This window comes from Amblyomma mixtum, chromosome 2 (genome assembly GCF_055824585.1).
Source record: "Amblyomma mixtum isolate Tamu chromosome 2, ASM5582458v1, whole genome shotgun sequence".
Lineage (NCBI taxonomy): Eukaryota > Metazoa > Arthropoda > Arachnida > Ixodida > Ixodidae > Amblyomma > Amblyomma mixtum.
In genome coordinates this window covers 23,037,779-23,056,243 of record NC_143013.1, presented here as the reverse complement: position 1 = coordinate 23,056,243, position 18,465 = coordinate 23,037,779, and the positions used below count along the sequence as shown (strand labels likewise).

General features: G+C 43.9%; 1 protein-coding gene across 3 annotated transcripts in view; it reads right to left on the bottom strand.

Annotated features, from left to right (window-relative positions):
- Positions 1-9,716: 9,716 nt before the first annotated feature.
- Positions 9,717-18,465, bottom strand: part of LOC149358689 (popeye domain-containing protein 1-like) — a 40,571-nt gene continuing 31,822 nt past the window's right edge. For all 3 annotated transcript variants that reach the window (XM_089570843.1, XM_089570842.1, XM_089570844.1), the window contains one exon: positions 9,717-10,407. In XM_089570843.1, the coding sequence (XP_089426969.1) occupies positions 10,328-10,407 (80 nt within the window). In that variant the 3' untranslated portion in view covers positions 9,717-10,327. The remainder of the gene's footprint in view (positions 10,408-18,465) is intronic.

Sequence of the window (18,465 nt, the reverse complement as noted above, 5' to 3'; positions counted from 1 at the left end):
CTTAATTTTGTTCACAAGAGAAGTAGTGCATGCTGCCTCCAGAAGAAAAATCCCGCCGAGGTCCACCACCTCGATCGCGAAAGCTTCAAAATTACAGAGAAAGCTGAAAGGCTGCTAGAGCGGGTGCTCACTCAATGCGCTTACTTTGGCTGTCGAACTCGTTTTATTCTAATGTGCTATGACAGTGAGTAAGACAGAATAGTAGTACTTCGGTTCCACTAAGACCTATCTCAACGAGTTATCAGCAGATTGTCAGCAGAGTAGTTATAAGAACAGTGAAGTTGACTTGAGCAACTTTTCGCTAATTCCCCCATAAATTGTATCTTTATGAAAAAGGCAATTAAATTCAATTAATAAGTACACTACAGCTAATTGATAATTCATCATGAAAAAAACAGCGCAAACAAAAGAAAGGCGAAGCAAACAATGAACTCCGCAAAACGCTGGATCGCAATTAAGGCCTTAATATGACAACGCAAAATATGTGCATAACGCCGAAAAAAAGCAAATAAAACAACACCAAAACAGAAGAAATCAGGCTGGTTACGCTGGACATTCAGAAGTTGAGAAATGTTGGATTGCTGTAGCTTGCCTGGGCTATTCATTGTGCAAGTCATGTTCACTGAATGAGTGGAAGTTTTACCGAACAAGTTAGCAGATTAAGGGGAGCAGGTTTTGCGCACGATATTCCGCGTCATGCCTACAACAGTGCGCTTAAAAAGTGAAGAATGCCAACAGGTCATCGCCTACGAGTACAGAGCTAGGAAAGAACTCAAAACGATAGCATATCTTTTTTACGTTCTTTGCTTTTCACATCACCTGTAAAATGTGGGTAGCAGGTATGGCATTAACGTGGCACTTTCATAAAGTAGCCAGAATGGTGAACAAGCGCTCGAACAGTATTTTGCTTGGTATAGTGAGGAGGTGTTCGGTGAAACACAATGCTCAGTACGTCGCATGTGGGAAAAGGGGTCTACAAACCCCCGCTCTCGTGCGGCCAAGCATACTTCGGACAAACTGTCCGTCGCCTGAATGCGCCCTTGCAAGAGCACAGGCGGTCTTTGGCCAACATTCTATATTCAGTATAGGCGTATACTGCATGAATGCCTATGGTGTAAGCATTTGCTTGAAAAAGTTTTTAAGTCACCCGCGGGTAGTTTTAGCTATGTTTTGGAGGCCTACCAAATCTATAAGAACAAGCACACGCACGTTACGAAGAGAGTTGGCTGTTAGACTCTCTTGACTGTTGTTTTTTGTTGTTGTTGTTTTCTGCGTTCTTTTTCCGACGTTATGTGGATATTCTGCATTTTATTTTTAAACCTTCAGTTACGCGTTAGCATTTGTGGTGTCCGTTCTTTGCTTCGTATATCGCCTGTTCGCGCTGTTGTCTTCCACGTTGCCAACAGAATCCTGCGTATCACTACAAAGAACATTTGCTCCCAAGAGAGCTGGCAATAACATTCCAATCGCCTTATAGCAAAATGGCACTACTTACGGTCCACACGAGCACGCAGTACATCTCTCCTGCCAGCCATATTGATTGCCAAATCCGGGAGAAAATGTCCGGTAATGGCTTCATCGGTTTAACCGGGCGCGATGAGACAGGTGAAAATAATGCTCCTGTAATTTTGCCCTGGTCGCAAAAGACGCTGCTATTTTCAATTTGTACAGACGGAATTCGCACCGTAAACTTAGAGACTAGAGGTAGCGATCCTTGAACAGGTGTGCTCTTTCCCTGAATAGTAATGGCACGTAAAAGTTCGAACAACGCTGACCAACCTAGCACTTTGTGCTGCACTTATTACGCGGCAAATTCGACGCCTGTAATGAAAGGTAAGGAAGTAAGATACGCTTGACCTCACTCTTAAATGCCTGAGTAAGGGTGCCATGGGAACACCATGTCTTTTCCTCTCCAGAATCTCCTTTGCTTTCATAGCTGCCGATCCGACAGAGCAATTTACGTCACTCCGCAAACAGTATTATCTTCCTACCTGATGATTGCCGTTCGCCGCGGCGGTAACTCTCGATCAATACAGTTTTCTTTTCTTCTTTGAACAGCTCCAGCATAATCGCTTTTTTCACATGATATTGAATGAGTCGTTTTAATCTACGTAGAGCGTGTCTAAAGCTGTTTCAAGAGATGTTCTGAGTTTCGTTGGTTGGAGTTGTTTACTAGGAAAAACAGAAGGCCGTATAATTACCATTGGTCAGAAGAACGATAAAGCATATCAAACTCGGCACTCCAACCATTTTAATTCATTCCCGCCTTTAAATTTTCCATTAAGCCCGTTACCATGCAACAAACTAAGCGTCTCGAAGGAAACTAAGCATGCCCGGTTTTTGACTTTGGCGCCACCTCTGCGTCACGAAAAAGAAAAATAAGTCGTGTGGACTGGCGCGATGCTGCATTGAACACAACAGTGACCATGCCTATTACCCTGCTAAATTTCTGAGCAATATGCTTCGAGCCAAGTATAAATTGGTTAAACAGCGTTCTCTACATCATCGTTTTTGCGGTACAACCGTACTTGATTGAGTAAAGCATTTCTGCCTCCGCTCTGATTATGTTGTGGGTTGGTTATCTCTGGACCAGGTACTTCTTGTACAGACAGGTAAAACGGCCTACGTGCCATATATATCCACAAAACTTTACGCGTCAAGCTTTACGGACCTGTTCTATAGCTGCACCGTTTGTCTTCCAGCGTAAGGTGCGCAAAGCTGCTACAGTCCCTCCGGAACACATGGATATAACACACCACAAGACTTTCTCGAAGACAAGGTTTTACCACCTGAACAAGGTGGCGTTTGGCTTCTACTGTGAGATCGCCCCGCCGCGGTGGCTCAGTTAGTGATGTTGCACAGTACGACCAGATTATGTTATTGGGCCTTCACAGCATTTGGAGGAGTAGAATGGCTGTTCGACACTGTGACTTGGATGCACGATCGGTATGTGATTATTTTGTGGAACATGTGTATAAATTAAGAGAAGTCTTGAAGCAACAAGATTACGCTGATGATGTATTGAGTCTGATGGACCAACTTGTGTTAATGAAAGTCCATTAGACACGGTTGTCTGCCAAGGGGCATGACAACTACGATATTTTAGTTATGTATTCATTCATGCAATAAAGAAAAAAAAAAGCCGCGGTGGCTCAGTCGTTACGGTGCTCAGCTGCTGACCCGAAAGACGCAGGTTCAATCCCGGCCGCGGCGGCTGAATTTCGATGAAGGCGAAATTCTAGAGGCCCGTGTACTGTGTGATGTTAGTGCACGTTAAAGAACCCCAGGTGGTCGAAATTTCCGGAGCCCTTCACTACGGCGTCTCTCAAAGCCTGAGTTGCTTTGGGACATTAAACCCCAATAAACCAATAAACCAAACTATACAGTGAGATCTGCAATATAGTGCTGATGGTGGTTAGTGGCTCGCTTCAGTTGTTCATAGAGTACCACTCGGGTGCGTATTAGGCACTCCCGAATGATTATTGATTTTTTTTTATGGCAGTAATTAAAAACTCGATAGGATTGTTCGCAGAGTCCACTGTAATATCTTATAAGCGATCCCTAAGGGGCAATGCTCGATTAAACTGAACTGCTTTCTTTATAGTACGCCCATTATTCGTATAGGCTCTGTCTCGGCGCGCGCCGTTCGTTCTGTATTCTGCCGTACGCACTGGTTTCAGATTCTCCTGTTTCTTGTTTCGCGCTTCTGGCCCTAGCTCGGCCCTCGGCCATGCAGTGGCGCCCTCTCTATTATGAACTATACACTACAGTAGCGGCAGCATTTGATTGTGGAACAGCACACAAGAAAACTGTCCTATGCGGGGAAGCGGTGATTGCGACCGCCCTAATCTTATTACCATACAGAAGAGCAAGCGTGCTGGACTCATTAACAGAATGCTCAAAGCTGCTAACCTCAGCGCAACCGCAGGGTGTAAAAATGCTCGTCGGTAGCCTCTTTTCCGTCCTTGAAACTTTCATCCCCTTTGTTGCGACGCGAAATTCCCAGGCAATAAAAATCCTGCTGTGGGCTTCACTCTGGACACTAACGGCAATGCATTGGACGCAGGCGATGTTTGAGAGATATTTTAATTCAGCTCCAAAGAGTCCAAATGCTCTCTCTCGCGATCGAGACAATTTTCTAGCGCGCCGTTAATTACATATGAGCTGATCATGGTCATGACGTGGCCATACTCCTTGCAACGGAGGGCACCTGACACGGAGGTGTCCTTGAAAAGGTAACAGTGAATATTAGTGACACCACTGGACACTACAGCGACACTAAGCGATAATCTAAGCGGGGTGAAGTGAGTATTACCATGACGGTGACAGCTATAAGCCACAACGGAAATGTAGTTGGGGGGTTCCTCAAAAGATATAAAAGTCTCATGTTTTAGCAGCGCGACGCGAAAAACGGTGACAAGAGCCAAATACTTAACTCAGCGGCGTCAGCGTCGTTAACCGTGAGGAAAAAAGCCACGCTAAATTCCCAAATAAGTAACCTAGATGGGTCACCTAGGTCACGTGACCTTGTCGAATCATCATAACCTTCCCAGTGGGTTGTGAGCGAACTGCCCAACTTGGCAGTTAAATTAATGACTGGTCTCTCGAGAAGAGCAGCCTGGGTCACAGAAGCCCCACTGGTAGAAGCACCTGCCATCGCAGGGCGGTGGCGCATCGCTTAACCACTGCACCACTGCGCCATCGGTGGTATGAGGACTCCTAGGGATCTATGTATGTAAAGTAGAGAATCACCAATACCACATATATCGGTATTAACCCATTGACGTCAAACCCTCAAGGCGGAGCTTAAGTGTCCCTTCCAGTTTTCTCGTGCCCCCAGTTTTCTTTATCCCAACTGACTTTTTTCTCTTAATTGTCTGCTTTGGGCAGTTTCAGGCCTTGGTTATTTTATATGTTATTGTTGCGAAAGCAACACTACGCTAGTCGCCGAGCCATTTCGCGGAGCCGAGGCAAGGCCATACTGCGCATGCGCGAGGAGCAGTGATGTCACACGGCGCACAGCCGGCGCGCCGCCGCCGTTGCTGCGCGGGTGACTCAGAGGTGCCGCCGCCGCGCTCGCCAGTTGCGCATGCGCAGTAGCGGCTCATAGCCAGCGTGCCGGGGCCGCCGCCGCTGCCGGGCGCTCTCCATCCCCCCTTTCTCTCTCCTCGTTGCTTTCGCAATCCTCCAGGTTTGACCAGAGCTAAACCACTGCCAATTTTCGCCTTAAGCACAGCGATAAATGCGTTAGGTGGAGGCTCCCTCTGCTTTTATGCGACAACATAAGAGCCCCATGTCTCGACACCTACCGGTATTGTCGCACTTTGCACCTTCCGTCTGTCAGGTGGCGCGGGTATTACACGAGTGTACCACCTGTCACGGGTGGTACACGGAAGAGCCAGCTGCAACCTGCCACCTGGTTGGCAGGCGGCAAAGTAGGGTGAGGGAAATACCCACCTACCCACCAAGTCATTCCACGCGGCCATCTTACCTTGCCGAAGTGAATGAGGAGACTTTCAACAGGCTTCAAGAATAAACACGCAGGTTGCGAAAGATTCACGCAACTATCGGTTTTCGCATGTTTTCAGTCACTTTTATTGTTCATTTTATTAACTAGCCTAGCTCACTGCTGCCCGGCTATGGTTATGTACAAACATACAAAACAATGTACATGATATATACACAGAAATCTGAACTTTGTACACACAGGAAGCATTTGCTCGCAGAAAAACGCTAAACCCATTCGTGGTACAAGAATACAAAGCTCGCCCAGCGCATTTGGGAGAGGCGCGGTACAAGCAGCGCTCGAGAATTAATAGTCACAGTGAAAATAATGGTCACAGTGAGAATTAATGGTCATAGTGAAAATATATAACGATGAGCGCGTGACATTTGTCGTCAGAAAGGCTTAACGAGACCCGGCTTTGTGGCGCCAAACCCCGTGTATCTTTCCTTAATCATCGGAACATAAGTTTGTTCAAGTCCAAACATTAAAACGCGTGCTTTCATGAAAGGCTGTTTGCTCAAAACGCAGTCAAAGCCGCCATGCCGTAAGCTATAGACGCGCCAAAAAGTTTGGAATCGCATGGCGGCGTTCGTGAGAATGGTAGTTGACGGCACTGGATAGCGGCTTCACAGGTTAAGGGGATCCTGGAACGTTTCGTGAGCTTAGTGTTATAAGGTCGCCTCTGCTGAAACGAACATTTAAAAAATGCACAGCTTTTGTTGAAAGTGCCTAGGACGCACTCTTTGTTGGTGAGCTGATTAGACTGGTACTCAGAGCACTTGTGAAGCTTCAGATCTTTAAAAATTGACGGCGGCTCTTTTCCTCACCTGTTAGGATGTTTCAAACTTCAGGACTGCGGTAACTGCACTCATAACTGCATTCATAAAAAAAAAACATGACCTGGGTACATTTGATCATAGCTGTACAAGGTCGGGTTCACAGGGCAACAGAGTACGCATATCGTTCAGCAGCTCCGATAATACTTTCCAAACCTCAAACAATTAGCGGAATTTTGATACCTCGAATTTACCAGCACACTCTAAAATCATCGTACTGTGTCATAAATTCACAATTATTCGATGATATTGGCTTTCTTCTGGCAATAAAAATGAGCTTATTAAATATCGTAACGTCGAAAGCGTCAGTAGCTTGGTTTGGGCCAGTTGGTAACAGTGTTTTGTTTTTTTAACATGGCGCAAAAAAAAACACGGATGAGACGGGACAGGCGCCTGTCCCGTCTACATCAGTGTCGTCCGTGTTTTTTTTTTTTATTATTCTACGTTTTCAAAGAATTGAAAAGCGTTCCGAGCTCCCTTTAAGAGTAGAGTATACCCAGACTTTGACCGTGACTAGCCGAGCGAGCGCGATGGCGCTCAAAATACTGCCACAACCACTGGTGTAGGTGAACACAATCATGGCCTTGCAAAAAACAAAAACAAAGGGGCATGTGGTGAAATATTGATCGCTTCGTAATTAATAGTCGTCACAGGTGCAGCTTACGCGGACGGCTTTGGTGAAATCGAAACAATGTCACTCAGTGCTCGTGCAAGGTTTGTGCTGTGAGATATGGAGCGCTACTTTCAATCCGTGGTACGATATGAAGTTTTTTTAAAAATCGTGCTGAAACTTATACGTATCGCACTTGGAGTCTAAGGTAAATGTTGGCTGGTATACAGGCGATCTATGCTCGATTTGAGCATGTTGTCTTCCTTTTTGCAGCTAGTAGCTTGTATGATAACCTCTAATAACGCGTGACAACCAGCCTTGAAACGTTTTTAGCTTCATATGCGTACGCTGGAAGGTGTATAAAGAACACAAGTTGTGTGTTGTTGAGCGCCAGCAAGCCACACACAGTGCAAACAAGTTCCAACTGGTACACACGGGCAGACCTGCTCTGTAGCGACGAAGGACCGTTTCGAAGGCAGCGTTCGTTTCCAAGCTAATCCTTTCTTTTAACTGATATAAACGCGTAGGATATCACGGTTCTGCGAAATTACGCCTCTTTACTAATCCGTAACAAAGGACGAACGATGTTCGTATATGGCAGCACGAAAAGAAATAAGGCCTCGCTCCATTTGAAGATTGTCCGAGTACCATTTAAGGACTTCCTGGCCGTAGCTCAGATGAATTGGTATATATGCGTACAGTCTAAACACCGATACGCAATTATGGGAGTAAAAGGGAGTAAGTTCTCTTCTAGCAAACTCCATTTTATAAGGAGAGTTTCTTTATAAAGGAAAGTTTACTTTATAAAGGGAAGGGAAGTAAAGGAAGGAAAGGGAAGTTTTTTATAAAGGGAAGTTCTCTTCTAGCAAAATCCCTTTTATAAGGAGAGTTTCTTTATAAAGGGAAGTTTACTTTATAAAGGGAAGGGAAGTAAAGGAAGGAAAGGGAAGTTTTTTTATAAAGGGAAGGTCTCTTCTAGCAACCTCCCTTTTATAAGGAGAGTTTCTTTATAAAGGGAAGTTTACTTTATAAATGGAAGGGAAGTAAAGGAAGGAAAGGGAAGTTTTTTTATAAAGAGAAGTTCTCTTCTAGCAAACTCCCTTTTATAAGGAGAGTTTCTTTATAAAGGGAAGTTTACTTTATAAAGGGAAGGGAAGTAAAGGAAGGAAAGGGAAGTTTTTTTATAAAGGGAAGGTCTCTTCTAGCAACCTCCCTTTTATAAGGAGAGTTTCTTTATAAAGGGAAGTTTACTTTATAAATGGAAGGGAAGTAAAGGAAGGAAAGGGAAGTTTTTTTATAAAGAGAAGTTCTCTTCTAGCAAACTCCCTTTTATAAGGAGAGTTTCTTTATAAAGGGAAGTTTACTTTATAAAGGGAAGGGAAGTAAAGGAAGGAAAGGGAAGTTTTTTTATAAAGGGAAGGTCTCTTCTAGCAACCTCCCTTTTATAAGGAGAGTTTCTTTATAAAGGGAAGTTTACTTTATAAATGGAAGGGAAGTAAAGGAAGGAAAGGGAAGTTTTTTTATAAAGAGAAGTTCTCTTCTAGCAAACTCCCTTTTATAAGGAGAGTTTCTTTATAAAGGGAAGTTTACTTTATAAAGGGAAGGGAAGTAAAGGAAGGAAAGGGAAGTTTTTTTATAAAGGGAAGGTCTCTTCTAGCAACCTCCCTTTTATAAGGAGAGTTTCTTTATAAAGGGAAGTTTACTTTATAAATGGAAGGGAAGTAAAGGAAGGAAAGGGAAGTTTTTTTATAAAGAGAAGTTCTCTTCTAGCAACCTCCCTTTTATAAGGAGAGTTTCTTTATAAAGGGAAGTTTACTTTATAAAGGGAAGGGAAGTAAAGGAAGGAAAGGGAAGTTTTTTTATAAAGGGAAGGTCTCTTCTAGCAACCTCCCTTTTATAAGGAGAGTTTCTTTATAAAGGAAAGTTTACTTTATAAAGGGAAGGGAAGTAAAGGAAGGAAAGGGAAGTTTTTTTATAAAGGGAAGGTCTCTTCTAGCAACCTCCCTTTTATAAGGAGAGTTTCTTTATAAAGGAAAGTTTACTTTATAAAGGGAAGGGAAGTAAAGGAAGGAAAGGGAAGTTTTTTTATAAAGAGAAGTTCTCTTCTAGCAACCTCCCTTTTATAAGGAGAGTTTCTTTATAAAGGGAAGTTTACTTTATAAAGGGAAGGGAAGTAAAGGAAGGAAAGGGAAGTTTTTTATAAAGGGAAGGTCTCTTCTAGCAACCTCCCTTTTATAAGGAGAGTTTCTTTATAAAGGGAAGTTTACTTTATAAATGGAAGGGAAGTAAAGGAAGGAAAGGGAAGTTTTTTTATAAAGAGAAGTTCTCTTCTAGCAAACTCCCTTTTATAAGGAGAGTTTCTTTATAAAGGGAAGTTTACTTTATAAAGGGAAGGGAAGTAAAGGAAGGAAAGGGAAGTTTTTTTATAAAGGGAAGGTCTCTTCTAGCAACCTCCCTTTTATAAGGAGAGTTTCTTTATAAAGGGAAGTTTACTTTATAAAGGGAGGGGAAGTAAAGGAAGGAAAGGGAAGTTTTTTTTATAAAGGGAAGGTCTCTTCTAGCAACCTCCCTTTTATAAGGAGAGTTTCTTTATAAAGGGAAGTTTACTTTATAAAGGGAGGGGAAGTAAAGGAAGGAAAGGGAAGTTTTTTTATAAAGGGAAGTTCTCTTCTAGCAAACTCCCTTTTATAAGGAGAGTTTCTTTATAAAGGAAAGTTTACTTTATAAAGGGAAGGGAAGTGAAGGAAGGAAAAGTAAGTTTTTTATAAAGGGAAGTTCTCTTCTAGCAACCTCCCTTTTATAAGGAGAGTTTCTTTATAAAGGAAAGTTTACTTTATAAAGGGAAGGGAAGTAAAGGAAGGAAAGGGAAGTTTTTTTATAAAGGGAAGTTCTCTTCTAGCAACCTCCCTTTTATAAGGAGAGTTTATTTATAAAGGGAAGTTTACTTTATAAAGGGAGGGGAAGTAAAGGAAGGAAAAGTAAGTTTTTTATAAAGGGAAGTTCTCTTCTAGCAAACTCCCTTTTATAAAGGGGAGAGCGCTGGAGGACAGTTTACTTCTTTTTTTACTCCTTTCTATATATAGTGTATATACCCACGTGTCTTAATGACGGTCCACGGTCGTTCGCAACTTACGACTTACAAGAACAAATGGCGATTGCTGCTCGTCAAAGCGGCCCTTAGGCGTTTTTTTTTTTTCAGTTGTGGGTTGCTTCGAAAACCAAAGCGGCGCGGCAACAAGACATGCCCGAAGTAACTGCTGCTTAAGCTGGGTAAGCGTGACACTTAGCACACACAGAGAACCACGTGTGCTTCTGCCTTCATCCACAGGAGGTCGGCGTCCGCAGGATAAGGATGAAGGATGCCTAGGCCGCCGGCTAAGCCTCTACACTGGCCGCTCCTGCCACGGCGACCACCTTGACCCTCTTCTTTCTCTCCGGCTCTTCCTGGGGCACGGCTATGGGTGGGAACAAAGGGCGATCGGTGCGAACACGTTAGCGACGAAGGATTGAAATGTGGCCCGCACAGTAATTTACTCCTTTTTTCCTAAATTACGCGCATGCGCACGAAGTTTTTCTACGAGCAACGACACCCCTCCTCTTTTTTTCTTGGGTCAGCCTCCTGCATTGATATCCATCGCTGTTACCTGCTTTGGCCGATGGCATTATGGTATTTATAGACCAGGATATGTGGTACCTGTTTCCCCCTTTTCTGAATAGAATTTTTGATTCGTTATATAGCAACACATTTGAATCCTTAAGAATCTATGCATACCGAAACAAATCAGTCGAATCATTGCCCACTTGGCCAATCCAACAGCTTGTCGAGCTGTGAACAGTAAGCTGGAAAAATTCCTTTTGGAATGTCGCCAAGTAATGCAATGCAGGAGAACAAGAGACTAGCGAACATGAATGCAAAGCAAATCGCTTAGCTCGTGGGCGTGGTTTTTCTTAAGATTTGTTTGCGTATTATTTTGTCCAGTGAAGTGTTAGATTAAGCTGTGCCAAAATTTCCGTCCATGTTAGTGCTAATCTATAATCACTTTAAATTCGCCTGCAGCTGTTCTACCTTCAGGACCCAATTTTCGCATCAAAAATACTTCTCGTTTTAAGCTGTAACAAATTTTTGCATTTTAATCATTCTCGCAATGATTACATGGGGCTGTAGAGAGAACTGATTCTTTCAAAACATTGTTTAGCTTTTATTCGCTTCATTTCACGCCGCCTATCGTGTGGGGTATTAATTACAAACAGGCTTAATTACTGCGAAGAAAAAAAAACATGCACGAGGACTAAATGCCATTGCGATGAGCTGCTTGGTCGGGAAAGATATGGCCTGAGACGAGGACGGGCTTTAATGAAGTGTTACAACTGGTTTAGGAGGAGCGCTCTAAGCTAAACTGGGTAACTGCTTACACACTGTTCAAGTGCGCTTGGTTTGCGAGTGAAAATTCAGACGCATTACTGTTCATATTCTACGGAGAAATTTTACAGAAACAAGAATAGGTGACGTAATAGGGCAAACAGAAAAAAGCTGGGAGCAATTTGAACATGAAAAGCAATGGTCACCCTTTAATGGCGAATAAAACTCTGTACCACGTTGTTTATGTATGGAATTGTCTAGAAATATATTCAATAGCTTTGCAAGTGTTTAACCGCCATAGTTATATACCAATGTAGATCGATTAAAAGCAGGCAGTTGCGATTCTTTTTCGCTCAAACAGCTTTAACTACTTTAAGAATGCTGAACAAATAGTTACAAATAATTTATCAAATAATGTCTGTCGCTGGCGGCTAGAACGGATCGCTTCTAGTAATTTTCATATTAATTTAAATGGCCTCGATCGTCGACTTGGGAAGCAGCGGAACTCTTCACTTGCAAAACCTGTGCAGTCCAAATACTGTACTGTCGAACTAGAATGTTGCGTGCTGCATTCCCTTCACTAAACAAACATTTCAGGCAGCGAAACAGGCCTAAGAGTGCAAATGTGACAGAAAGCATTTCGTTCTATTTCGTCGTGCTAATTTCATGCGTAGAGGAAAAGGTCTACAAGAGGTGTGCATAAAAAAAAGCGCACAAAACAGAATAAAAAGAATAATCCTTCTTTCTGCTACTGTCTAGACTTCGTAAAGACCGAAGTCTCGTTAAAGAACAGCATTGCTTCTTTGTTCTCTCGGGTCCCGTGAACAGTTTTTGCGAGATATTTTGCCGCCTTAGACAGGTTCTGAAAGAGCCACAGTGTTGAACGCACAGAAAACCCTGAAAATGCCCTGATGGTCATGCTCTGCTGACATATTTGCTGCAGGCACTAATTACGAGCGCAGTTACATTGTTTCAGCATTCGCCTTGTTGGATATATCCGTCATTCCTGTTCCTGGCAGAGCTCGGTGTTCTGCTCCATTCGTTATGATCATGTCAGCGGGCCGCACGTTTGCTTTTTCTTTTTCCCTCCTTCTTTCTTTCTTTTTTATTTTACAGTAGCAGTTTTCAACCCAAATGCCCTCTCTCCCTGAAAAAAGTTCTCTTGTTTAGCGGGCCTATGATCATCTTCCAGAAGGTGACGTCAATAGGATTGGCACGTGTGAGCTTTATGACGTCAGAAAACCGAAATCTCTTTAAAGCCTTGCCCTTCTGTTCTTTCTTCCTTTCCTTCTCATTTATTAATTACTGATTAAGGCATCGACTTTTGTTCTTTAGCGTTCTGTCAGACAGATTCACTCGGCCCAGATATTCCTGACCGTGTTCCGTGCACTCTGGCCTGCTTATTCTAGAATCTGGAGAGGTGCTTTGGAATTCCAACAAAAATTTAATACAAAAGTGAGAAAGAGAATATGATCAGGCATTCACAAGGTACGCCGAATTTTTTAACTCATTTGCGTAAACTAATCCTTTACGAACTAAAGACAAGCTTGTTGTAGTTCCAGAGTGACATTATCCGAAGTGGAAAAGGGCGGTAATCTATTAAGTGAGAAATGATGAAGATTGTGGCATATACTTTGAGCGCATGCGTGTTATGTCCATTCTCCTCTCTGTGCATACAAACGGATCTCGTTGCAGTGCAGAGCTTAAAATCAACACCGTGTTCAGCCCCGCCCCGCCATAAGCCAGGCATCTACGGAAGCTGGTGTGGTGCCGAGGTGGTGTGTTTTCTGTGTGTGGTGGTCTGGCTTTATCTCGTATCGTCCTGTGGCGCTGTCGTTTTCGCATTAACTCCGGCGCATTGTATGCTGCTTCATCTTAATATAATCGTTATGACTGGTCTGACTTCGTTATGACAGGTTTTACATTTGTTATGTCGATTTCAGTTCGAAGCAGTGGTACCAAGCATATATGACATACAACTGCGATTGAGAGAGGTAAAGTGACAGATCTGTACAAATTATATACTAATTTACTTCAAAATAAAGTTTTCTTTTATTTCCGTTCCCCTATATCAAGGGTGAATGCCTTCGTTCTCACTAACCATGACGTAAGCTGCACAACAGTGATGAAGCTCGCGCAACGCGGACCTGACTGAAAATTGATATGTCTGGCAATAACTCGATAACAAATAAGCCTGAAACCACCGTGTCAACAAAGACCTGCCTGAGAAGGAAAATGGTGGCTCATCACTTTTAATGCTTCTCGTGAGATGTTTGGTCCTCCGTCGCGTCATCCCTTCATCTGCGTTCTGACGATTTTCATTGTTGATAAACCGCAAGTGATGATATTAACTGTGATTATTTGACACGGTTATAACCTCCCCGTGCAGTAAACCCCCCTACCCGCAGCGTGAAATCCACATCTCGCAGCCTTCCAAGCGTTCCGTTGCCCGAGTTGGCCTCCTTCGCCTTCGGGCGCCACTAAGATGAGGTGGCGCTGATGTCATAACATCGACGGCAGCGGAGGCGGAGCGAATCTGAGCGAAACGTGGAGCGCGTTCCGCGCGCATTGCCCAACTACAACTCGCCAGTCTTTACTATGCCGTGACGTCACGCACTTTTGTTTACAACCGAAAGGGGGGGGGGGGGGGGGTGTACTAGGTACATAGTATACGAGCGAAAGCGCTGCGTCACACACCTTTAACGTGGCCTACACTCATCTACGGAAAGAAGGTAAAGGGATTACCTAGACAACCTACTACTGCCACAACCTTACACGACACGATACATGCTCGTCATCATTCTAACCATAGACGTACTACCGGGTGCACCCGAAATGCGAACGGGACGATTCGAGCGCGAGCACAACAACACAAAAGCAATAACCGAAGAGACGAGATAAAGATGGGGTTCGTCTTGGCTTTCGAAGAGGTGTCACCGCACTCTGGAAGCGATATAGCAATATGTAGATCCTTTGAACAAAAATCTGGTGATTTTGCTGTTCGGGTTTGAACTGTTCTATTCACATTTCGTTTGTCCTCAGTAGTACCTTTCGCGGACTACCACGTCGACGCTAGACCGTGCATAACAAGAGGAACCGCGTTGAAGCACGGAACCACTGCGATTGTCCAAGAGTGACGCTTCTCAAACTACACGCCACAGCGAGCTGCGCATACCTCGATGTAAATGAACGCGTACGAAAGGTGAAGGCAAAACTAAGATAAAATATCTGCCATTAGTTTTCGTGTGGTCTCCTGGATGGAACAACCCTCGAGCTTTCTCTGCCCTGTCTGGACTAGCATTCAGCCATGCAGGTAAATTATTCGCCTTTGATGTAATTTGCCCCTCCCCCCCCCCCCCCCCCCCAAGACGCATGGCATCATACCAAATATTACCAAAATTGCTCCTAACGGCATTTCATGCGTATGCATAAAAAAGACACACTCACTTATGAAGACGCGACGTGAGTTAAAAAGAAAAAAGGTGTTCTGCGATGCCACCTTTGCGGCATGTTGCTCCGGTTATTGAATTTTTTACACATATACATAGCTTCGTTCCTTCGTGCGCGGTTTGAGCATGAGGTTAGAGTTATTGGCTTTTTTTTTTTTTTTTAGACAATACCCGTAGCCTCGCATGACAGTTGCTGAGAGGAGTGAGAAACAGTTTAACTATCTTCAACTTATATTTAAAATGGGAACGTATAAATTACAAACAATGGTATAGAAACATTACATTTGCGGCTTTTCTTACTCTTAAAGTTAAAAGGATGAGAAAACGCTCAGAATAATGATATTTTTTTTATATTTCGACAATTGGGGTTTATCCCCGCTGCTTACTACGTTATAATTAAGGTATATAGTTTCTACAAAGATGATTAGAATATGAATAATTGTTATAATTAATAAATTAAAAACATTGATGGCTCTTTTTGAAAGGACGACTGCCAAAAATAGTTTTAAAGGAACCCTGAACCACAATTTGGCTAAAATTTTTAACAACGTTTTAGCGGTAACACAGTGCGTTCCCGTAGATATTGCAACTAGCTTAAGCAGCCCATCTACTCAAGAACGGAATGTACCGCAAGATCTCCTTCTTTCTTAACAGTGGCTTTTCCATCTGCCATATGTGGTCATAGAGGAACCGCTGGCATTTGACGTCAGCACTTGCGTACTGACGTCACATGACGTCACATGCCCACATCTCCCGGCACCGTCTTTCGAAACAGTGGCAAGGGCACGGTTGCCATTGGCGACGCCGCCGACGCGACCCTGGTAGGCAGGCGTTGTTTCCGGCGGCTCTAGTCGAGATATATACTAAAGACAGAAAATGTGTTGAGAATGAATTTCAGGGCACCTTTAAATTTCACCTACTCTAAATTTATGAAATTTCTTTTTAATACTGGCTCTAGCTACATGGGACAATTTTCGTATTATTTTTGATCGTAACGTTGAATGCCACCAAGTTGGAATGTTTTGAAGCTCGAATGAAGTTAGAAAATTGAGACCTTAAAGAACACATAGCTTTACATGCAACCCGTTAATTGAGCCGCCGTACGCCCACTTCTTCACGTCGAATGTCGAAGTGATAGCATGCTTGTGTTGTCATTTATTACTCCTGCAAATCAAATTCATCTGAACGCGGAAGTACTACGGAGCGTCGTGGCATGTCTGTGGTGATAAAATGCACAAGTACAAAAATTAGCGCATCAGAGCCACAAACCTCGCATGTTTTCACCTCCGTCAGCTGCCCAACTCCGAGCGCTTAATTTCTATTGGCGCAATGGCTTAGCCACAGTGCGTCTCACTTGACGTGGTCGTGAGTGTAATAAAATAGAAATAAAAGCTAAATTTTTATAAAAATATTTTACTCTTTCGTTAGCTTCTCAGCGTAGATGAACTAAATAAAGTTGCATATACCGCCCTCGATGGGACTAAAGCAGGAAATGGCGCCCGAAGACGCGACTGGAGCCGCTTAGTTGTTCAAAAAATTTGAAGACGCATAGGCAATGCCCAGCCTGGTTTGGCCATAGCACAAGGATATCGCAGGGCTAGCCAAGTACTACCTAGTACGATCACACATGCTCCACACAAGAGTCAAAAATGATCAGTCGTTTTGTTTCATGCCACGACATTTGAACTTGGCGCGCACCGCTAGTTCGTAGAGCGCCCATGAGGACTCGGAGGGCGCCACTGCGCTCGCTAACTGTAGCAGTGGAACTCTGGCGCAGCTGTATTGGTTGCCAAACCAGCGGCACCACCGCTGGCGTTACGGAGCACATCAACATGACTAGCCGACGAGCTCCTTAAAGTATCCCTAGAGAGCGTCTTTTTGCTTATTAAATTTAGTGGCGGACTCTGGCACAGATGTACGTGTTGCCAGATCAAGCGTTACGCGCACATCAACTTGGCGAGCCTACGAGCTCCTTAAGCTATCGCTTAAAACCAGTCGTCTCTCTCTCCCTTGAGTTCCGTCGAACTGTCACTTGTATTTAAGCCTTCTGTCGCAACTGAAGATGTGAGTTGCTGCTTTTCTCTTTACCTTAAAGGCAAGGTGATTTTTTTTTTTTTAGAATTCAAGCTTATACAAGAATGCGAATGTGTGAAGCTTCTAGTTAACTCAGGCCAAGTCGTTTTGGGCTAACATTTAAAATGGTGACGTAATAGCCGACTAAAATCGCACTGATGTTCAGGCTTCTCCTCACTGCGCTGGACAACTGCGAGAAAACTTGCAATGACGTCATTGTTGCCGAAACTTCACATGACCGCTGCCTCTTCCCACGTGCTGTCGTGCGTCATCCTTTAATGGCAAACAATACTTCGTGAGCTTCACTTTAGGTGGTTTTGTTTTTCTTTCTTGAAACAACCGTTTCTTCGCTCGGAACATAGCGCCACCGTACGTGACGTCATCATTGCTGCATCTCCCCCATCGCTGCGCACTACAGAGAAGCCTGAACGCCGACGTGGCTTTATTCGGGGATTACTCCTCCATTTCAAACGCTAGCATGAAAATACTTCGCATGTTTTATCTGCACGTTTCACACATTCGGCCGCTTTAAACTCGTCCAGTTCTAAAGCCTCTTCACCTACCCTTTAATTCTCCCTCTTGTGACAGGAGCGCTTATAATAAACTGTTGCCTCGGCTCCGTTTTACAGACGCTTTTATTTTACACAAATATAGAGCGTCTGTGAAACGGAGAGCTCATTAACACTCCACTTGGGGAATTCCGTGTTTTTCAAGAACACCCAAACCGGCATGCTGCAATTAGCCCTATGGATTTGAGAAGTTCATAAAAACACTAACATAAAGTGAGCGTCGTGTTCCGTATTAGAACATCATAGTCTTGAAGTGATATGTAGGTCAGCAGCAGCGGAAAGTGCCCGGACATCGGGGACCCCGGTTGCGTTCTGTGCAACTAAAATTGGGCATTAATTCTTAGCCCATGTCACTTCCGAGCGTGAAATAGGAATATGACGGAGTACAAAGTGCCGGCTAGGGTAAGAAAACGATCAGATAACGTCACAGAAAATCAAACGCACAGAGAAAATGCCGGTGAACTGGGGTCATATAAACCGCAGGCGCCATGGAAGCACGCTATTGTGCTCCGAAAATCTTCACATCCTATCCTCTTCAAGGTGACCAGCTAAAGTATAGCATTAGTATGAGTTCGGTGCATTGTCCTCTACAAATCAACAATCTCGTTTCTTCTACAAATTCAGACACTGCGAGAGAAAATCCATACTGCTTGCGGATTGTGTTTTTTCACAAGCATTATATGTACGAAGGCGGCCTTCACGTGGAAGGCGATACCCTCGAGGTCCGCGTCCACTGGAAAACGACAACGGTCACTGTCATACTTCATCAAACTACAACAAACAAACAAAAAATCTATCGTGACTTGCAAAAAACGCTGAGCGATGTAACGGCAAACACTGCGCACATGCAAACAGACCGGAAGAGGTGCGCTCCGCTTTCGCTACTGGAGCGTCACAGCGGTTGTGTGGCAGGTTTTTCACCTGGCGCTACTATGGCGTCACACTTCTGGGCACACGAGCGAGCAGCCACACTACCGCGCACCAACGCCGACAGGCGGCGCACTGTAACACACCGGAAGCACAGGCAGCACTATCCAGCCAGCGTTCAGCAACACAAGCACA